At 47.7% G+C, this 23,023-nt stretch overlaps 2 protein-coding genes across 2 annotated transcripts in view; one reads left to right on the top strand and one right to left on the bottom strand.

Annotated features, from left to right (window-relative positions):
* The window catches only part of LOC126572865 (phenoloxidase 2-like), a 6,857-nt gene extending 5,623 nt beyond the window's left edge, over positions 1-1,234 (bottom strand). The window contains exon 1 of the mRNA XM_050232559.1: positions 937-1,234. Within this exon, the coding sequence (XP_050088516.1) occupies positions 937-1,234 (298 nt within the window). The remainder of the gene's footprint in view (positions 1-936) is intronic.
* LOC126572866 (tachykinin-like peptides receptor 86C) overlaps positions 1-21,107 on the top strand; it is a 35,264-nt gene extending 14,157 nt beyond the window's left edge. Inside the window, exons 4-10 of the mRNA XM_050232560.1 lie at positions 3,204-3,338; positions 3,476-3,556; positions 9,397-9,547; positions 15,963-16,159; positions 16,266-16,399; positions 18,665-19,108; positions 20,503-21,107. Coding sequence (XP_050088517.1) covers positions 3,204-3,338; positions 3,476-3,556; positions 9,397-9,547; positions 15,963-16,159; positions 16,266-16,399; positions 18,665-18,963 — 997 coding nt within the window. The 3' untranslated portion in view covers positions 18,964-19,108; positions 20,503-21,107. The remainder of the gene's footprint in view (positions 1-3,203; positions 3,339-3,475; positions 3,557-9,396; positions 9,548-15,962; positions 16,160-16,265; positions 16,400-18,664; positions 19,109-20,502) is intronic.
* The last annotated feature ends 1,916 nt before the right edge of the window (positions 21,108-23,023 follow it).

Here is a 23,023-nt window from a genome sequence, read left to right as displayed (position 1 = left end):
CCGTTGGCTCGTTGGGCCGGATCGAGTGCATAATTTACTGGCCACCCCGGACCTATCATACGCTACTTGCACCACTTCCCCGTTTTGCCACCTTTCCCCGGGACTATTGCTTGCTATCGTGCGACGCCTTGACAATGAAGCAATTTGACAGGCGCTCCGGGATATGGCACGGCACTTCATTCCACGAACGAGTATCGATTGTCGGCACCGTTGAGACAACCGTTATCGACATCGTGGGTGTTTCCTGTGCGCCCCGTCTGGAGCTGGAGCAGAAGAAGGCAGGAAGGCAGGAAGGCAGGATGAAAGATTAGATTTTATGGGCAAATGAAGAAAGCCCTTGAAGTGAAGTCAAAACCGGAGTCCTCCGGCGCCGAGTGTGGCGGTCTGCGGTGACTGACGATAAGGCGCGCACATGAAAGTGTGTGCGAGTGTATGTGTGCATGTGTGGCTCACATGCCCCGGTTCGTTATCACTGTGCGACAGCAATATCCGTTGGATATTAAAAATGGATTGAAACATGTTTGAGTGATTTTCGTGGAAAGCGCAAAACAACGGAAAAAGGAATCCAAGAATAACCCACAACATGTTTACGTCAGAGTAGGCACGAGTATGGTGAGCTGACAGTTCCACCTTTGATGGTTAGGCGAATCCCCCAAACCCCTTGTCCCATGTCCTGAACACGTGACATTGGCTGACAGCGTTGGCCAAAGTAACACGTCCCACCGGGGGGTCAGCATTCGTGGTTCAGTTCACAACGTATCCGACCATCGTCTACCTGCCTCGAATTGTCCTGTGTGCGCGCGCGCGCGCGGGCGATGCCATGACATCCACGGCCAACTGCGATTGTCACAATATCAAACGACACTTTAGAAAGCACCCGCCTTGCATTTGCCTCGAAACACGGCAGGACGGGGCTCTGTCGGAAGCCTCACTTACCCATGAAGATGTCAATCAGCCGTGCGGCAATCTTTCGGTGACGTGGTATGAAGAGCGAGAACTGCTCCTGGCGCCCGAGCGACATCGGGATGCGCAGATCCGGCAGGGCGATACTGCGGACCGTAACGCGCTCCTCCGCATTCTCACCGAAACGGTTCTGGATCTCGGGGCCAATCGGTCGGTACCGGTCGGTCAGGTAGTTATCCGGCACATCGAACACGACCCGACCCTTGCCCATGAACACGGGCTCCCGGGGACGGTCCAGTAGCAGCAGCAAATGCTTCTTATCGAACGGCATCCTGTTAGCGGATTCAACCGACGGTTAGCCCAGTGTCACACTCACTAGACAACTAATGACGCTGCGTCGTACCGTCACCGACACCAGCCACTTGCTGCACAATGTGCCAAACGATTCGTAGAACCATCGACCTTTTATAGTGGCAAAGACGGCGGTCTCGAGGACTACTCCAATGCGAGGAAGCTCGATGGTGAACCATTACGCCTTTTTGGAGCTCTACGCGTTACGCACCATCGCCGTGCCTAACCTCAAAAACCCGATAAAACTCGCTACTCAGCGGCACGTTATCGGTGTACTTGCTCCGAACGACGGATGGGTCTGATAATCTCAAGTTCATTAACATCTCGTGCGGTGAGCAGGGCGCCCGACGACGACGACGACGACGGCACTGGTTCCGTGACCGCACTCTCGGCACTCGAAAATGCGTATCGCAGCATCACGTCTAGGTCATGGTTGAGCTCTTTGCCGGAGACGAAAAACAACGTCAACGCCTTTGAACGTCCACCAAACTGACGCAAGATGTGGTTTTTGGGGCACCGCTGGCTGTGTGTAGCGACCGATTTATCGGCTCAGTTGTGGCCGGCCGCAGTGTCTCGCCGAGCGGGTTCAATGGCTTCACGAAATCAGAATCTCACTCACGCGAATGTTCCGTGCGGTACTTCCGCTCAACGTCCGTTCGCCGTTGCCAAGGAACGACGGTGGCGTTGACGGTGAATGGAAAAGTGGAAGGCATGTTGAGGTGCTAGGTTTGTGTTGCTCTTGGCAGGTGTCTTTCAAAAGTTGACAGCCACGGGCTACTACGAACAGCAGCATCATCATCAGCAGCAATAGCAGTTTATCAAACACGTTGATTGAAATTCTTTACAAGAAAAACGTTTGATTCGTTGCTTCAGTCGTCGCTTCAGCGGATTGATGACGTATGACGGTGTGCGCCACACAAACAGAATAGGAGGCTCTTTCCCTCTCCACCATCGAGACTCCGTGGCTCGCTTTATCTCTCTCTTCATCGCTGTTTTTGTGACCATTTGATTGATCTGAGGTAGTGGTTGGACGAAGCATTGATGCCGACATCTCGGGATCGGAGAAAACTGCCACCACAAGTACGTCACTACATCACTGCAAACACAAACAACTTTAGAATTCGATTGGATCGGAATCGAATTCGATTTTGAATGGTAGAAATCGCTCTTTCCTTGTTGGTGTTCGAATTTAAACGAAAATTAGAGAGCTTTCGATTGAAAAATGTATGTTTCATTAACAGCTAGCTTTTGTAGAGAGCTCCGTTTCATGTTGGTTGGTGTGCACGAAACATTTGATTGGTTTGGATTGGTGACAAATTGATCAAACAGCACGTATCGCACGATACTACAAATTGAACTGCAAGTGTTGCTAATTTCAAAATCACAAAGCTTCATTTTTCCATGGTCAGAGCAAACAAGTGGTAAATCGATATTTTGAAGCCAGCATTCGAAAAAACTTGGAGAGCGATGCTTGTGGAAACTTATATGTACACGCATGCTGTAGCATATTTCATTTATCCACATCACGCAGTCGATAACGTTGTGACCATTTGAATCTGTTTTACTCTAAAAACACTAACAGCTGATTATATAAAAGCGAATATATCAATTCCATATCCCATTACACATGACTAGCAAAATTGTTATTAAACCTCTTAAAACGGATTCGAATAGTTTGAAAGAAAGAATGCTGCCAAGTTCCGTTCAAACAGCAGCAGCTTCCTCAGCGTACCCGTTTACCTGCAAGCTCGAACGAGATGCACTCGACTTTGAAACCCGAAACACCGAGTGAAAGATAAACGCTCCCCTTAGACAACCTGACTCCACCAGCGACCATTTTACGTGATCCAGTATCTGATGTCTCACGGTGTTCTTGAAGCTTGTTTGATTTTGAACCGCGTTTCCTGTGGCTCACCACCTCTCCTCCTTCTGCGTCTGTTTGCTTTCAGGTATATTGCGATAGTGCACCCGCTGCGCCATCGGACGTCACGGAAGAAGGCTCGGATTTTTCTGCTGATCATCTGGGCGTTGAGCTGCGTCCTTGCTGCACCGTGCCTGATGTACTCGACTGTGATGACAAAGCGGTAAGCGATACTGCCGATAACCGATAGCGAAACCGGAGTCTCCCCGTCGCAACATACCGAGTAACTTTGGGAAACATTTGCTTTTTCTTTTCGGCAAACAAAAACATAAACTAAACGGGAAAACTTCACCATCGCAGCTACAACAACGGGAAAACACGTACCGTGTGCTACATGCTATGGCCCGATGGCCGCTATCCGACTTCGATGGCAGACTACATGTAAGTGTTGCTTTGCTGGAGCTTTGTGGCTTTTCCCCGGGTTCCCGGGCCACCATTCCGTTCACCAGGGTGGCTGGACTGGATGGAAAATTGAAAACATAAATTAGAAATTAGCAAAAGTCTGGCAGGTAAGGGGGTAGTGCCGTTCGTCTTCATCCTCTCCACACCACAGCGCGAACAATGGACCGGCTAACAATGGGCGGAACGCGGATGCCACTCAAGACGCGTCCGCGAGCCCAGACCAACTTTATGATAATTCATGTTCAACACGACGACAGGCGGCACCGTACCGAGCCATTCAAATTCCTTCCGCCAAAGGGCGCGTCTCGCGAAACGCGTGAGCACCATTGAGCTGGAAACATTTGTACGAAATGCCGCCGTGGGGGGGGGGGGGGGGGTGGAATGTCCGGTGCCTTCTTGCCATCACCAGCCAGCGTTTTGAGCGTTCTTCTTTTCGCGTGGAATAGGATCCGAGCGGAAAGGACCGGCACGTACACAATCGCAAAAAAAAAAACGGAAAGAAAGCTGTCACTAGCTATCGTTTCGTGGGCGATTCACGGGGCTACGAGCGTGCCAGATGGGGGTGTCAGGAAGGGAATCCTTGTAAGCGCTCGTTCCGGCGCCCCAACTCCCGGTGGGGTTCCAAAAAGCAAATTTTCCAAATTCTCGAAACCCCGAATCCAAATTTATTGTGATTTGAAACGGAGGTAAGGCTCAGTCTCTCCCAAAAACGGTTCGCGTTTAAATCATAACTCGCGAAACTCGTAATTGAATTTGTCTACTGGTCGCGGTTCGGTCGCGATCGACACATGCGGTGTGCGGTAGAACGCGCCAATACAATCCAAGTTAAAGTTAAAGTTTCTTTGGAGGAAGGATATGAATAGAGGAGAGAAAAAGAGAGAGGTAGGGGTTGAAAAGTTTCCGTTGGTCAGTTTACCATGCCCCAAAAACCAGCAACAAGCTACAGCATAAGAATGGGCAACTTTATCTCGTGTGGTTTAAAGTTTTCGAGCGAAATAAATTCGGCGACTGGCAGGCGAACTCGTCCCCAGCGGACTGTGCAAAGTTCTTGCGGCTTTTACTGAACAGAATCCCATTGGATGTGCGAATTAGTGTGAGCGAACAAACCGACGGCTCGCTCTACCCGGATCCTATGGGGATATCCATGAATCAATACGGTTAACATCACCTAGCGGTATCCCAAAACCCTAAAGCATCACCCTAAAGCATCGAGAGGTATTGATTCGGATTGTTCAACACAGTTCCATTTGAACAAGTGAAAAGGTGCAGACATTCCGGTGAGCTGCGGTGAGTGATGTGCCACGGTCACTCGCACCCTCTCCCAGCGAACGAGCTCCGGTTTCATAATTTTCCACCTCCGGCGGAGGTGGTGAAAGTGACAGAACGTTAACATGAACCACAGCTCCCGAATACCTGGAACCGGGTTACTTGCTGTTTGGATTTCGAATTTCCATCGAAGCAGAACCGAGCGCTCTGATCAGATCGTGCAGATGATGATGATGATAATGATGGATGCTAGGGAGCGGTGTATATAATGGAGACTGAGTTGATTGACATCTTTGGCTGTCGGCGGCTGCATGTAACGGAATTCAGGCACAATGGCACCGGTAAGCGTCTTAGCGCGGAAGCGCGCGACTGTAAATCGGAATTGGCTGGCAAAGTAAGGTGAGTAAGACACGGCCACAGACAGCCCCACCGATGGGGGGGGGGGGGCAATGAACGGGCTTCAACGGCCCTATTTTTGGTCCTAATGACAGAGAGCCGTTAGGAGCCCATTACGGAGTCGTGCCACATCGTAATCCTCGCCCATAATTGAATCTGGCTACTCTAGTGAGGTTAGGTTGCTTGGTTCGCGAGGCTGGAGCAACGAGCAACGAGCGGGTGCTCGAAGTGGATTACCGTGTTTCCACAGAAACGCACCGCCTACCCTATATGCCGCTCAAAGATGGTGACGGTGGTGGCGGCATTGCAAATAGTGTTACTCCGTCACTGAGCCTAGGACATAGATCTCATCAAATGGTTTCACGATCCGCCAGTCCAGGGGAATTCGAATGTGAAATGACCGGTGTGGCAAGATGTTCTCACCGGAAACCAAACTCCCCGTTTGTTTTCCTTTGGGAGAACATCCACTACGCACCGTGGAGCTCCGGGTACTCCACGTACTGTTGCTACTTTCCTACAGATCCAAACAGGAAAAGGGGGAATCCAAGCTGAAATGGATCAGCCATGTATGTCGACGTTAATTGAATAAAAATCCCTTATCCATCCACAAGCTCCATTCACTGGTGAGATGATGTGATGTGTGGGCACGGAAGCGAGACCGTGAACGCGACCACGGTTCGGTTTCGTGGGCGATGTAATTTTGTTTCCGATTCCGTAAGACAAACCTCGGAATTCAATTCCCGCTCCGCTCTGGCATGGCTCCGAGACGCTAATGAAACGAATGGAGCTTTACGTAACTCATCAGCTATTTTCGGTACCGGTTTTACCTTCAAAAGCACCATTGTTTTCCTTTACTTGCCCATATGTTGAATCGTCGATTTTGAGACATTCGAGGCAACGAAGCTGTACAAACCTGATATTCAACTTATTGCGTGCTACAGCGACACAACCATTACGTTGGAACTCGGATTGCGTGATTGAACGGCTGTCGATTAGTTCGCCGAATATGGATGTGCCAGCAGCTGCTGGAATGAGTTATCGTTGACGCAGGAAGGTGTCGCTAAGATGAACGCTAGCACCGGAACCGGTCGCACGAATGACGCTTTCGCCTGTTGATTCCACCTATGATTGATGTGATTGTTGAAGCATAACATCACCATCCATCCGTCCACGGTTGATGCGGATCGAAAGTTGATCAGAACTGGAATCCCTTTCACTGGACTCAATCATTTGCCATTTTTTCCCAATCCATGATGGACTTTTTTGCATCTTCTTTTGGTCCGGTATGCTGTTGTTTGCGGGGGAAAAGAGTGGAACTGTGACAGCTAATCCAATTTAGAATTGCCACCGGATCGACAGCCCAGCGGCACGTGGCATGATTTCGGCCACCAAAACTGGCTCAGAGAAACTAGAAAAGAAAAATCAAAGTATTACGAGAGTAGTGCGACACGTCAACCATCATCATCAGCAAAACCGGATGGTGGCGGATGCAATCAGCAAATTCGAAATTGTCTTTGAGCTGGTTGTCTCGCGCATTCCCTCGAACTTGTTCCGACACTTTGCATTGGTCTTTGGCAGTGATGGAGCAAAATTGCATGCAGAGTGTGCAGAGCGTGGTGCGGTACGTGAGTGGAATGCTGTGGTCATTAGACTGACGAAAGTTACCGCAAACCACGGTCGCGCACGACCACCGGTGGTTGTAGAAAGTTGCAGAAAAGTTGCCATTCTTTGGCGCTACTAGTACTTTGTGACGACGGCTATGATAGTCCTACGCGCGAGAGTCTGCGTATCGTAAGCAAAGTGGATCCTTCAGCGGAACACGATACCGCCTCAAGTGTGCGAAGCCGGACGTCAGAGTTGTAGCCACAGAAAGGCACCGCTTGAGTGGTGGTTCATTATGATCGGCTTATGATGTTGCTGTTGTACGGGAATATTATTTGCACTGGAATGGTGCGCAGTTTGCGCGAGTGGTCCTCATGCATATTGGCCTCTTGGTTTTGCGGGGTCTGTTTTGACTTTAAAATTGGATTGGCATCCAACAATCCAGCGGAAATGAACGTTGATGTCACGTCTGTTTGCATAATAGCCTTTCAATTATGGATCATTTCGTTGGGACAATCGATTGGTACTGGTTCTGGTCGTGCGGTACAGGACAATTCTCGAAATGCCTGACGTTCAAGTGCCGCTTTTGATGTGGCAATTGATGTGGTCAGTAAAATCTGTTCCAGCTTAACACGAGATTTTGCGTGGTTTTTTATGTCATCGTGGTTATTGATCGTTTTCAGCTCCAACTGATGTGGTGGATTAAACCGAAATGTTGAATACATAAGCATGTTGGGAGCTTTAACGCTACAACTTCTGGGACCAGTAGAACGATTTTGAAACCTTTGTTGCTAGAAAAACATTCTATCCAGCTTCTTGCATGGTAGCAGCGACCAAAAATGGCTTTTGTTTGTCTTTTGCGAGTACCTTTCTTCGTCTGATTTCCCTCTTTGCAAGCGAGCGCGGTCACTGATTGCGCCGTATACGTCAAACAAAACGTAACAATGCAGAGTGTCCGTGTGTCCGGTCATTTCAATGCCGGTCCAGTGCGTACACAAGGTTTGCTCGCCAGAAAGGAACTTCCGCCGGATGTGTTCTTAGGCGTGGAAAACCCACGTCCTTTGTCTTTAGATTTCTTGCTTCGAGAATTTGTTATCTTTTCACGGTGGGCGATTCGATTCAAATTCCCATTTCCGCCATTCAGTGGAAAGGAAAAATTTCCGGATGTTATGATTTCTTCCGACGCACGTAGCTATTCCGTTGTGAGTTAATGGAACGAACACATGGCCTTTTTGGTGCGATTCGTTCGCTAGTTGTGTGTTATCGCTCATATTTTTCATAACCAACCCCTTTATAGAAGTAATTGATAAGTTCTACAAACGTCAAAGATAGTCAAAAGCAGAAGTTAAACTTTTTGAGCAAATCCTTGAATGAAAATATGCAACAGAAAGATCAGCAGAATGCTGCTAATACTGCGCGAAAATGAAACCACGAATTAATGAGTTATGAAAAGTGGTAGCCAACCAATCTCGGGTGTAAAACTATGGCCTCGTGCTCCCACAGAGCAAGGCCACTTCATTATTCGCCTCTACTGCGCCCTGCGAAGGTGACGGTGCGTCGCAGCTGGCAGCAAATTGAATAATCGTCACTAAAAGCTCTGCGACACTAATTACCAAACCAAACCAGGAAACCGGAGACCGGAAACGGGCTACTGTCGTGCCAGTGGCGGATGTAAGAAGAATGGTTTAATTGAAAATGTCATCAGCTGCAAGGAAAGGCTGGCAGCGAATCGTGTAATGAAGTCTCCAATCTGCTGCGGGCGCTGCTGCTCCACCCCGGTGGAGCGCCGTCCGTAAAGTGTCAGCAAAAGTTACTGTGCAGCATCCACGCCGACTGGCCGGAAGGTTTGGTGAAAATTTCGAGTCTGAAGCTTCGGACACAGTCCATTCCATCAGAGAGAGAGAGAGAGCCGGGATTGTTTCTGAAGTTTGGAAATGGAAATAAATTGCTAGATGATTAAATGAGAGTTATTACAAATGCAGTGTCGGCCAGTGCACGAAATGTTAATGTTTGCGAGAGGTGTTTGCGCACCAAAACGGTACTAAAAGCAGCGAAACAATTTCGGAAGGTTAACGGTTTTACCTGGCATGGAAACATCTATCTACGGTCCACGGCGCACATCCCATGCACTGATGATTCAATAAAGCTCACAGAAGCGAGATAACTTTTCAGGAGAAACGGTCAAACACACACGTGCGCGCCCTGTGCTATCCCACCCCAATAACTCAATAAACTCACGTTCAGCGATCGTCAGGAAAAATCGAATAACACGTGGAAACACTTACGTCGGCAAAATTCATTCCAGTACCCGGTGACTGGCACATACTATGCCCCATGCCCAGCAATCAGTTATCGAGGCGTCCCTGGAGACTGCTTAGAGCCACTAAAACCCACCAGGCAGGCAGCTTATCGTTCGTTGGAAGAGGGTGCTACCGTCACCGTCGGTCCCGGTGTTCAATTAGGAATATGGAACACATTCACAAAATAACTCAATTAGCCGACCGACCGGCTGGTGCACTCACTGTTTTGTTCGCTTATCATCTCTCTTTTCGTAGCTACAACCTGGTGTTCCTGATACTCACCTACGGTATCCCGATGCTCATCATGATCGTCTGCTACTCGCTGATGGGCCGGGAACTGTGGGGTAGCCGCTCGATAGGCGAGCACACCGAGCGGCAGCTGGAGTCGATGAAATCGAAAAAGAAGGTAAGTCGCTTCGGTCCAACTGCAGTCCAGTGCTGGATGCTGTCGGTCCAATCAGTGGTTCATTATCGCCATTATGAAACACTTGCCCAGTCCATGCTCGTCTCTTTCATTCTTTCATGCGCAACAAATTACATTTCAACGCTCTTTACTGTCAAGCAGAAGGGCCGATGCACGATGGTATAACTGACCGGAACGGAAGTTGCTCGAATCGCCCAGCAGGAACTTTTTTGAGAGAAGAGCGAAAGTCGAAGGGAAGAAGTGAAGTCCCCCAAAAAGGTCGGATTGTTTGTTTTTGACCAAGTGCCAAGTGCCTTGAAGCCCGGGGCCGCGGGGATAGGTTCGTGATTGTAGTGCATTCAAAATGGAATTAGTAAGTATTCAACTTTAAGCGTTTGCAGCAATAAGCATCTGCTATCAAGAATACTCTGCCTCTGAAATCAGCTTTGTCTTCTAATTAAGTTTTGCTTTGCCAGGCAAATGACCCCATTCCGTTACATAATGGCCGTTCGAAGGTGTTCGATTGAATGGAAGAATGAAGCTTTTGGAGCAGGAGAACACCACCGATCCATTGTAATTTTAATGAGCCGTATCGTTCAGTTCAGTTCCACGTAGGGATCGTTATCCTGGAAAACCCGATGAACGGAGGGGAACATTTGCGTTTCCCACCCCTGCAACCTGCTTCCGCTTCCTGTTTGAGATAATAAAATCTTTAATTCCCCTTCCACTGAACGGACTTTTGTTTGTTTGCGGCCGGACGGACGCCCTGGAGGTAGTAAAAAACGGGCCAGTCCAAATCAAACGATGTACGCTGACCCTTGGGTGGTTTGCACATAAAATTTTAATTTTAATTTCATCCTCCAATTGAAACGTTGCCGGTGGGTGTAATCAATTTCAATATTGACCACGGCTCGGGGGCCGTAAAGTGCAAATGTTACGTGCGTGTTTCATAAACTATTTATGAGGTGTGAAGTTTAAGCTTGGAATATGCATGTTTCAGAGCGAGAGTAAAGAGCGGTTTTTGAAATCAAATCGTCACAAAAAAGCTACACAAAACATGGCGGCTACTAGACATTTGGCAGTTGTCCACAAATTCCCGGAACTCAGATATCCTCCGGTGACGTAAGCACCGGTCTCTAGCGCTAACCGAGCGTGCAACGCGTGTTTGATAGCGATGTTTCCTGGAAGGTTACTCACGATGAAGTGCGTCAATACGCACTACGGTTTTAAGCTGATTTCCATGTTGTCCCACCCTAGGGCTGCCGGATCATCCAGAACCTTACGAGAAGTAAATTGGCTGAGAACAAATCTCCTTCAGGGCAATCTCTCTCTCTCTCTCTCAGTCAGCGAGATGTCCGATGTCGTCGAGCGCCACTCGCTACAAAGGGTCTCGGCGAATCCCTCGGCACTCCTATCTGTCATCCATCCGGTAGACGCTCCTGGTAGAGCTGCCCAGAGGAGTGATTCATTTCCGAAATCAAATTACACCCGGAATCTGGCCCTTCCTGGTCGGGACAACATTTCCAGGAAGAACAACATTGTAGACCGCCTCGTTAATCAATGGGCTCCACTAGTCAGTCTCTCTCTCTCTCGATCTCGGTTTCGGTTTGGCCGAGGATGATACTGCCAGATTACAGCGCGATGTGAACTTTTCTCGCCAACGCAGCGTGGCTGTAAGAAGTGAGATAAATGGAATCAGTAACACCGGCTTCACGGGCGAACACCGAACAGTGGTGCTTCCTAAACGTGCTAGTGGCCACCATCTCATCATCTACGCACCATCACCCGGACTTTAGGAAGCTAGGAGTGAACTGTAAATTTGCTAAATCAGTAACCACAGTGGATGGAAACTGACAAAACAAATTGACTCTTCATCTCTATCAATCATATTTACCCGCCGGGATGGATTTCAAGCTCGAGGTTGTCATTTACTGAGGAGGACGAGGGAGCATCCTGGGCAGTCCCGGTGGGTAATCGAGGCACAAAAGATGGCGTAAATGGGTTTCTTTTCCTTACCATCAGTCCAGCCGTGTAGATAAGTGTGCAGAGGACAGCTTACAAGGGCAAAGTGTACGAAGGAGCAGAGCATAGGGAACAGGATTGGTGGCGGTGGGTTTAGAAAATACTGGGAACATCCATCGGTACGTCTCGAAGCTGACAGTTGTCCGTCGGTCAGCGTATTTCGGTCTCGAAGAAGAATAGAGTTTGTGACGTGGAGAGCAGAATATGTGTGGCAGAACTCGTCCTTACAGCCTCCACATTCCTCAAGGCTAACCGGCCCAGTTATCGTATCTCGAGTGCCATTCCTCGCGCAGAACTGCTGACAGTTATTAGCTCAGGATCTGAGACCGGAGACACTGGCCGGACACAACCAGTTGGTTGCCCGGGAACGCCCTGTTTGTGCAAACGAAGCGTCGGCTGTGATCGAAAGGATGGCTGCAGGCTTTGGGACCCAGGGCCCCAGTTCCAGGAAGGCCAGGCGACAAGGTCTACTGAATAGGAAGGCCAGACGGTGACAGATTCGATGTACCATACGGTTCGCCTCTTGGCGAAACATTTGTTTATACACTTCATGGCCTTCTGTGCGTGTGGCTTGTTCTTTTGCTCTCTGCTCTGGGTTGCTTTGATGGAACGCACTTTATACACGATACGATGCTGCTTGGTTTGTTTACAACTCGCTTTAACCGCAACCGGCAACCGCAGGCAATGAGACAAATACACTTCTGGAATTGTTTTAACAAGATGATCACAATTGCATCGCACCACCAGACAGTTTATGAATAATGTAAATGACAAGGTATTCCAACCCCCCCAGCCCAAACCAGGGAGTTTCCCTTCACAAATAGAAAGCAATGAACGCCTTTTAACCAAACAACTCATTCGTAAACAACAATGGCGCAACAGGATAAATAGAATCATCCGAATCATCCCCCCACTGAACAAGGGGCAAAGAGCATGAATAAAAATTCAAAAAAGGGTTTCCCAGAAAAACAAAAAACTTTTTTCATTACTCGTAAAACCCTCCTACAGGAAAAAGTTCCACTGCTACAAAGTATGCTACGTCGGTTCTATCAAAACGGGAGCGAACGTGGATTATTTTTTTCTGGAATGTTCGTATTTCAACATTCTGGCAATCGATTCCGTGCGTTTCGCTTTCGCTGACGCCGATGCTTGATGGCTTCACAGTCGTTGGTTAATTGTGTCTGTCAGCTCGTTCGCAACGCAGGCTACATATTTCAAGCGCAGATGAAGCACCCAGGGAACGACCGGGAGTGCAGTTTACCTGCAGTAAATTTGTTGCCATGCTTTAATGGCAATGGGCGAGAGGCGAACGAACCGATTTATCTAGTTTTCGACAATTTAATGAATCGTTACGGGCGAAGCGAGCACTAAGGGTTAGCACGAGAGCAGCTGGAATGTTCAGGAGATTGATGGAAGCACTTTAAGGGTGTTTGTGTAGCAGATGTTGCAGGGAAGGTAGACGAGCAGGAATGCATCGCTTCTGGGAGGTTACAAATTGATCTACAAACTTTCCTTTGATGGTGTGTGGTTTTGGGTTTGCTATTTGAGCAAACAAAAGTTTAATGTCGAATTAGTGCCGCCTTTTGTGGCCAGAGAGGTAAAGGCAAATCCACAACTGGTCCGATGATGGAGGCGCCAGGTAACCGGTAGTTTCAGGGGGTTTTAATAGAAATTTAAAATCGCAGAATAACGCAGAGTTCTCATACTCCATCATTTGAATGAGACCCTGCTTAAGGGATTGTAGTAAAAGGTTAATCAATAAGTTAGTTAAGTTAAATATGTGCAATTAAAGTGTTTATCTATTCGCAAAACGAACAATTAGTCCGTCTTCACAGCCTTCTGATGCCAAAGTTATTGCTTAAATTTGCTTGACTGCAACTCCTACTCCAGTGAATGAATTCTGATTGTAACTTGACCCACAGTTCCGCCTTCGCCGGAGCATAAGGTACGACCGAAGTGGCTGCATCCCCTTGGCACTATTAATATTGGAAGGACATGCTCGTAAAGCAAAACTTTCTGCCCAGCGCTCGTTTGCTGGATGCCTCAGCTGTCAGTTCGCCCTAGCAGCAGCAGCAGCATCAACATTCCCAACGGAGAGGTTTTCCGGAAGTATTTCTTCTCTACTTTATGAGCGTTGCTGCTGCTGCTTCTACTACTAACAATAGATAAAGTTCTGTCCATAGAGAAAGATGAGACATTTGCGTTCGGGACAGGAGTTGCTCCAGGGGTACCATTGTCCCCGGACGGCTAGACTCTAGGCCTCTATTTGTTACCTGCCAAACTTGCCAAAGTTATGCGTCACCGGTTTGAGGGTTATGGCGTACGAGAGAGTTGCACGGTTATGTGTATGTACTGCCAGCTCGTATTATCGTCACAAAAATTACGGTGCACAGGTATTTGCCACCCTGGGGAGCACGTACCCCACTGAACGCCCACCGGCATCATGATCGAGCTACTTATACAAGATGTCGCTAGGATGGCACAGAGTGAGATTCATTTAGTACTTATCGTAAACTTTCGTTAGTAGCGTGAGCACCACGTGCAAAGCCTCCGGGTGGCCGTGAGACAATAGGTAGAGTGTCCCTGGAGATGTATCAAGGTCGGAAGGGCTGGGAACAGAAGTTGGAATTGCTTCAAGTGGCGCACAGCTGACGCCTCATAGTTTCTAATTATGATCTCCTACCGCGAGGGCTGGGATTATTTCACTACGAGCGATGCATTAGAGAAATGGAAATCCAATCCAACGGATGAAGCTTGAGTTACTAGAACGATGTCTGCGGTAGCAACGGAGCGCACGCTTCAACGTAGCAATAAGCAAATGGGATGAGTCCCTCAGCTGCTCGACACATAAAGTATCATCATCATGATGGTGGCGAGAAGGCTTTAACCTTTGTATTTCTCTTTAATTATCTCTATTACCATGATATGCTAGCAAAAAGGGGCATCTTTCTGGAAAAGGATCTAGGAACTGTTCCTCAACTGTAGCCTTCATTTGATGAATAATACTGCTTCTCTCTTTTGCATATTAATGTCCAAATGTTAAAGCTTCATTTCCGTTCTTCAAGCGCTTCAATGCTCTACAAATTCCTCTCATATCGTTACTACCGAGTGTCAGAATTCTTTTTTTCACTCACTCTCTCACCAGTAGATCCGCTACCGGAAGGCAAATGGTCCTTGCTAATGGATTTCGTACGGAAATTAGTCTCATATATGGGCCAAGTGCCAGCCACCAACCTTCAGTGTCGTTGCATTACGAAAAGTGTTTCCCAGCCGCGCGCGCTACGCATTGATGCTCTCTTTCGAGGTTCTGCACCCTATCCTTTCCATGGTTCACGGTGTGGCTTCTCCTAAACGTACCGCCACAGTTTAGTTTTCCTTTTTTATTTATATTTCCCTCTCTCCTCGGCTCCGTTCACATTGCACCAACACTTTGCTCGTTCGCAACCATGTGGAAAGGGCGATCCGGGTAGAACATTCTCTCACGCGCCACTTAATAGTCCGTAGTAGCGCCGGATATGATAGCAGCGTGTAGGGATGAAAATAGAAACGGGAGTGTCAGAGTGTGACGCCATCGCCACGCCGCGCGAGCTTTTTACAAACGCCCTTTTTACGCGGCAGAAATGCGTGGAAAATTGGCACCATGCCTCCGTGTACCGTCTCACTCCCCTCCCTGAAAACAAGCGACTGATAAGACTCGCTGGTTCACTGATAGGGCTGCTTGTTTGGCTGCTGGCACGTGTCAACCACGGACAGTCGAGCAAGCAAGCAAATTATGGGAGTCATTGTAAATTTGTACCAACAGCAGGCTGGGTGATATTTTGTGTTGTTGTTGAAGCATCGCCTGCTGCCTCGAAGTGGCAGCACGCGGAACAGTCATTCTAAATTACGGCACTGACGGCGTTGACCTATTTCCAGGAAAACCGCGCTCGATTGCGATTTGCTATCATTGTTTATAGTATGTTGTGTTCGGTGGTGTGGAACCGTCTGCAAAATCGTCTATAAAAAGAATTGTTATTATCTTGTACGCATACATCATTGTTTGATTGTTCAAATTTGTCAATCCGTCAGATGTTCACCAGCGTTGCCCTTCCTTGAAATCGCAAAGGAATGTTTCTCGCTATCTGTTCGTCAATTTTTGCAAAACAAAACCCTCCCACCGGTTTGTTCTAGCATTCTGTAAGCAATCCCTTTCATGATAACCCCATTGGCAATTGGCCGAAAACAACTTGTCTGGTAGCGTAGCTACAATCAAGAGATTGGAGCAGACATCTAAGAATCCTTCTTTGCTTGGCGCGTTCCCGGAAGGATATAAAAGCGAAATTTTGGTCTCTAATCTTCTATGAAAAGGATGCGCTTAAACCACCGCCATCACTGATGCTGTTCTTGTTCTTCTCAGGTAGTGCGGATGTTCATCATCGTGGTGACGATATTCGCCATCTGCTGGCTGCCGTATCATTTGTTTTTCGTCTACGCGTACCACAACAATCAGATGACTTCATCCAGCTACGTTCAGCAGCTATACCTGGGCTTCTACTGGCTGGCGATGTCCAACGCGATGGTTAATCCCATCATCTACTACTGGATGAACGGCCGGTAGGTATCATTCGTGGTAATCGACGATAGATAGAGAGAGAGAGAGATAGCAAGAGATGCTCAATGTCCCTTTCTTTTTTTTTGCTCTTCTGCGCCAACTTCGCAGGTTCAGGGTGTACTTCCAGGAAATAATCTGCTTCTGCTGTCTGCAGTTTATTAACTCGCGAATGCCGGACGGTGTCCAGCAGGGTGTGCTGCTGAACAAAAACTCCAACTCCGAGCTTGGCCGGTATCGATCGTGTGAGTACAGCAGCAAATCAGATAGGGTGCACTGGACCAAAAAAACCTCCTCCTCGCAGTACCAATTTCCAGTCGGATAAACAGTAATACGATTTTGAAATATCGTTCGATATCAAAGGACAGATAGTGGATAAAGCAGAGAGCTGGCTGGCTTTAGCTGCTCGGGTGAAGCACGTAGACATGGTTGACGAACGATCGCTGTCCTAATAAAATGTGCCGGAAGACTTCACTAGTTATGAGCGTAGTTTTTGGGATAGTTGATAACGGTCCGAGCGCACCGGTCAATAGGAAAGTTTCGTCCCGGGGGCAGCCGAGCGAACGGGCAAATTTATCGAGAAAACAATTCCGAGAATCCCGGCCGTATGCAACCCAAAACGTAAGGAGGCGAACCTAACAGGTCAGCTACTGTCCGAAGGCACGCCCTTTTTGAGGGGGGTCGATGGGCGAAGGCAGGACAGTTGAACTACGAACTGGACTTCCGATAAATTCCCAATGTCTTAGTGCAATTGCTGGAAAATTTGGCTCCCAAAACGGGGGGCGGGAGAGAGGTCAACATAGGATGGCAGCAAACATCGAAAGTCTGGTGAAAAAGATGGCACTTCCCTTTTTTTTGCCATTCCAACACACACTGGCATACCTCTCCACCCTCCCCCATTTTTTTGCTCTTCCCAAGGAATCCCAAGGGACTGCGAAGGGATCACTCCCGCGGGAATCGAACGAAGTGCCATGTTGGCACATTCTATCGGCATCGCTTGGCTAACGGAGCAGACGGTCCCAAGTGGAGTGTGTTACTGGTATTTTGGGAGTATTTTTCTTTCTCTTCTTCTTTTCATCAATCCTTTTCACCGGGAATTTAGTGTCCGTTGTTGAAGTTTCTTTTCCGACTAAGTGATTCCGAGCGCTGCTTCGCTGCGTTTGGCTGGAGGTTGATGTCGATTTAAGGAAGGTGCAACTAATATTGTAGGTCCCCAACCCTGCTCGAAACCCAAGAATGGCTCCGGAGTGAAGATACTTATTGAATAATTGAGTATAAGGTGAGAGTTTGTTACTGAATGCAGAATGAGGATCGCTTTGGAGGAGCTTGCCGGTTAAAGGTTGAATTGTACTTCTTAAATTGTTGTTTAAAACTATTTATGAACCCATCGGTTATTGGTGCCATCAAGGGAAAGACTAATCGATTGACCTATTCCACGACTTCAGTTATCAAGGGATCAGACTTCGTAGTAATTGGATGCGAGGCACGTGTTTCGATTGTAAAGCGTCACCTTATCCAGTGGCAATATTCGAGAAAGTTTCTATTTTCCGAAAATTACTGCACAGAACTGGAGAACATAGGCATTGCTTCTTATGGAATAAGATGCAAAGCTCAGCGAGAACCTGAAGGCATCAGAAAAACGTTTCTGAAAGAACAAACAAGTTGCTTCGTGCCTATCACGCAGCAGAAGCCTGTATTAGTAAAAGCAGATAATCGATTGCTCAACACGTTTAGCAGAGCACTGCTATTCGATAACCAAAAAATATAATAAATTGCCCCTCATCCATCCGGTTTAATATTAGCTTTGTTCAAGGTTGATCGCACGCGTTCCCTCCTTCCTTTTTGAAGCCCGATAATAGGCACACCTTTTTTTACAAGAACCTTAAAGCACCCGCCATGTTGTGTCGGGACAGATTTTCTCATCAGAAAACTGCTTCGTCTTCCCAGTGACCACGTTTAATCGATAGCCGGTACCCTGGGTTGCCGGAACCGCATCATTAATCATTCTAAGCAGGCCGCATAGAAATCTGAGAAGAAAAGTAGAACCTAAAAAAAGCAAGCCTCCTTCGATTCATCCTTGGAACCCAAGAGTAGAAAAGAATATCAAAATACCGAACCAGCCGATGAAAGGCACTGGCCAGAAGCGGGATCCAACACAGCGGACACCCGCCCCCGGAGTTAACCAGATAGGCCCGTGAGCCCATAACTCACTCATAACCGTGAGATTGGATAACACGAAATGGCAGAGAAGGGAGGGAAGCGCCAACGGCTGAACAGGAACCGGAAATCAAAACGAACATAAAAATGTATTGAATGTGCATATAAAAAAAAAAGAGGGAAACGAACCAACCAATTCATCGTCAAACCGTCAGTCCAACGGTGCCAAGGATTTTTTTGAAACGATGATCGTGTGAAGCGGTAAACCGCCGAACGAAACGCTCCGAAGCTTGCTTGACCTCTTCGTCTCTCTCTCTCTGTCTCTCTGTCTCTCTGTCTCTCCCTCCCGGCAGATCGGCAGCGGTCCGTGTCGGTGCGATGGCGGCCACCGAGCACGGAAGAGTACCGGATGCGTACCGGGATGCCCCGGCCAGTCCATCTGAGCGTGAACGTGATAGAGAACGCGACCAGCAACGGTGACAACAAGCAGGGCCCAGGGACGGGTGGTTCCTGTGTCGTCGCCACCAGCACCGGTGCCACTGCCACCATCACCGGTGACATGGCCGAACTGCAGTCCATCAACTTCCTGCACCTGAATCACAATTCGACCGAACTGAAGCACAGCTCCTCCAACAGCCACGAATTCTCCTGACATCCGCAGTACGATTAAGGAACGGATGCCGATGGGTTGCGTGGTGTGGAGCGTCCATCACCGCCAGCACCACCAGCAGCTGCTCCAGCCTTGGACGATCGGCCAACAACGCAGCAAGAGACTTTGCACGGGCTGCAGGCTAACGGTAAGTTGTGTTGCTTCATTCTTTACGCACCACAAACTATGGCAGAGATTGCCTAGGGGTGGGGGGAGCTGTGAAAAGTGTGAAATGTTTTTGGTGGAAATCCATCTTCCGGTCAACGATGACGAAACCACACCAGAACGCTTCGCTCTTTCGCTCGCACCCAATCCAATCAACTCCAAACGATGTGCTGCAGAAGCGACCAACCGGAACGGTGAAGCCACAGGATTTGCGACCATGTTACAGAGCGTGTGTTGGTGTGCGTAAGGGTGTTGTAGATATTTTTTTTCGGATGCCACTTGCCCTACTTTTCCCTTTTTTTCTGTCCTGCGTCTCCAGGACACAACCACATGGATTGTAAAATCCCGCATCCCGGGGGCCTGTCTTTCCGCCATCTTTACTACTTTCAATCGTGGCCTACTACGCACCGTATTTGCAACCCAAAAAAAAAAAAAGAAAAACGTTCTGTGGCCCTTATACAGAACGAACTACTGTCACAGGCAACGATCTTAGTAACCACAGTGTTAACGAGATACCACGCCGGAGAGCAACGCCAGACCGGTAATTGCGTGTGGCCCGTTGGCGATCGATTTCCAAGCGGCGCTCCGGGACCGATGAACCGCTTGGATGAGGTGGAAATGGAAATGTCTTGTCGGTTTGGGCTCAACAGTCTGGGTTTGCCGGTGTAATGCTGGCGGTTCCGACGTGATATCTGAATTCACTCACTAACTATCTGGATGATCATTTCATGTAGGTAACCGCTCCACGACCTCTGGATTCTATTCACTTCGTCTCATTACCGGTTGCGGTTGCGTCTTCTGTATGCAGTCGCTTAATGAGACTCGACATTACTCCGTTTTCTACTTTGCGTTGGAGCGAGCATATCGAATTACTATCATGAGCGCGTTGGCAGCTGGAAAAGCTGGAAGTGGATGTGACGGGAGAGAAGCTTTTCCTCTTTATGTTCCGCTCCTCACACTAACGGAGGATTGTGTTGCTGTCAATCTGCTCTCCGAACTGATTTTGGAATAATTAAAATGCTTTCAAGACACTCGATTTGTTTGCTACGTGTTTCCGCTGGATAATTACTATCCGGGATGTAATTGGATCACTCAAAGGGAAACCAAAGAAAGAGACAGAGATTGAATTCGCGTGATGTGTTTGATGTTGAAGAAAAGCACATCATTTTAGGAAGCTGAACTTACTTGAGATAAAAGCAATTCGTTGCAGCGGTGCTACCGTTTAAAATGAGAGACACGTATAGATCAACGGGATAGTTTGTGCCCTCGGGTTGTAGCGCGCCAGTAATCGAGAAAAGAGAGTGCACTGATTCCGAAATGAACCATGACTGAGCATTTCCGCTTTTCGGTTTTTATCCCCCCCCCCTCTTTCCGCAGCTACGCTCCACGACAACCGGTCGGACAACGAACGAGGAAGCGTTCAATTGGTTTGCCCATCCCGGGGCACCGTCGGCTACACGATCCGGGGACATTTTCGCGAGAAATGATAATTCAACCGGAAGGTCTCACTTTCGCATCAACGGTGGATGTCAAATGGAACGGTTCTGTGTTGTTGGAGAAAGAATAGGAGCAGCGAAAGCCGCGAGGGCGGAAGTACAATTTGAAATTGAACTAAACGAGACGGTGAGCGAATAAAAAAAAATCGATTAAGCACCCTCGAATGTCGTACTGAATTGATGCGAATTGCATTCTCGTAGCACGGTAGCACCGGAAGCTGTATAAAGTATATGATTGTGTTACGGAACGTGTAGCGAAGATAAAAGGAAAATGAAGAAATTGAATGGCGCGAGCTTGAGACAGTACAACAAAACGGTGAACAGTAAAATGTATAAAGACCGCTGACAGGAGAAGCGGGTGGAGTGAGAAAAAAGGGAGAGAAAGACGGAATATTTTAAGTAGCTGCCGCGTACGTACGGTTTTCCATATTGAAAGTGCGCGGTGGTTGTTATCGGCAGGTTGTCAGAATGCGCTCAAGAGGTGCTAGCCCCTAAGGAAGGATGTGTAAGCAAGATGTGTTTTATGGCTTAGAGCATTTATTGGTTTGGTCTGGACTGGAGATCGTGGATCTCATCAAAATATTGTTGAAGTACAACCATAGGATAGTGATTTGATTTACCAAACGAAGCACACCGAAATTTACATCCGAAATTGATTTACATCCGAAATTGTGTCTCAATCGAATGGAACATTTATTGTTTTGGTAAGTACAATCTCGAAATTGAATCAATAAAGCGAAGATTAGATGACAGTTATTACTCGTTTAAACACTGCGCACGTTTTAATGAGAAAGCGCTCGTCTAAATGAGTAATTATCGTTTTTTTTCTACGAGCGGCTAGGCGCCTCCATCCATCCTGGAAAATGTTTCAATTGTTTAGGTAAAAAAAGTAATGTTTTCCAATGAAGTCAACGATTAAGAAATTATACAAAACATAAAACATAAGCAACTAGCCTACGGCGAGTCAACGTTTTGTAGAGATTGTTTAAATTATTTTGTAAATTTATTTTGATTATTTTTTGATGCTGTTTCTGTTCGTTTCTGGTGTACCATGGATTCACATATCAAATCAAATGCTCCGTTTCAGATCCCTCCATCGTAAATCCAATTCAGCTTTTCAAATTTGACAAACAAATCCCTGTTTCAAATTGTTATCGTTACACGACCACGATGGGAGCTAAACTATAAAATCCATTCTGGTTGCATAAAACCATTGTCCGTTCCCATGCGAATCATCGTGTGTTCCGAGAATTCTCTTCTGTAATAACAACCAGATAGCACAAAAACACTGGCCACAAACTGATACAGGCGGCGAATTTCCCAACAAAACAATGTCGAAATGATGTTGAGTATGAATGATTCACGTTTGCGGTTCGTTCGAAACTTTTTCCCACCCATCACCAGCACTCAAGCCAAATAACCGGACAGCGGACGAGACCGGATGTAGTGTTGCACAACACTTTCGGGGTGCATTCTCTCCTCACTGCCGTGGAAGGTGTTTGATAATTTATGAGCTCTCCTATCCGCTCCTCCGCTCCGTACGCCATTTGTTAATCCTTTCCGGAAAACTGGCTTACCGTGACTTATCGGATTTTCTATAAACTCTAAATATGTGTTTGGTTTGATGGACTAACAAACCGACGTCCATAGTGATATGGGAGCTTTTATCGTCGCTGCTTCAAATCATGTGTTCTCCTATAATAAAATCTGGTTACCTGGCTAGCCGGACCACCAACTGACCGGAGGTAAATATCATTAACCTCCATTCTGCCCACGATCTACCATCAACAATCGGCTGATTAGATCCCCTGATAAACCCTAATAACGCACTCGATTGTTTGCCTTCAATTACGTACATTAGCCCAGAACTTTTTTTTTTGTATCGTCGCGGAAAAAAACAAAGCTCGATCTCACTCGCCCGCTGCTTTCATGCGAAAGGCAATCAGCCGTTCGATAGTGGACCCCATTGTCCACTTCAATACGTTTACGTTTTGCACCAGAATGCTTGCCTCAGCGACGGGAGGTAATTGCAAATTTCCTCCTCATCACAATCAACACCATTAAGTGGTTCTCTGGCTTTGGCTGGCTGGCAGGCTGGCTGCCTGGCTGGCTGGCTGGCAGGCTGTCCAGATAGTGTGGACGACACCGATTTCAATTCCCCATGTGCTGCCACTCTGTCACAACGAACCCCAGATAGGTGTTGAACCTTCATCCCCGACCGTTCTCGGGGACCTTTCGTTGACAGGCCCTAAATGGGGGATGGCCCGGAAAGGATCCGGTCTTTAGGGCATCTCACCGGGAGGACTGGAGCCCAAAAATCTCATCAAAGCGTCACCACGGGACATCGGTAACCGGGTTCCTTGTGTCTCCTCGCTGTTCAGTAGTAACTGTAGTAGCAGCAC

Source organism: Anopheles aquasalis, chromosome 2, assembly GCF_943734665.1.
Source record: "Anopheles aquasalis chromosome 2, idAnoAquaMG_Q_19, whole genome shotgun sequence".
NCBI classification, from domain to species: domain Eukaryota; kingdom Metazoa; phylum Arthropoda; class Insecta; order Diptera; family Culicidae; genus Anopheles; species Anopheles aquasalis.
Note: the sequence above shows the minus strand (reverse complement) of the source record. Positions and strands in the feature narration are given on the sequence as shown.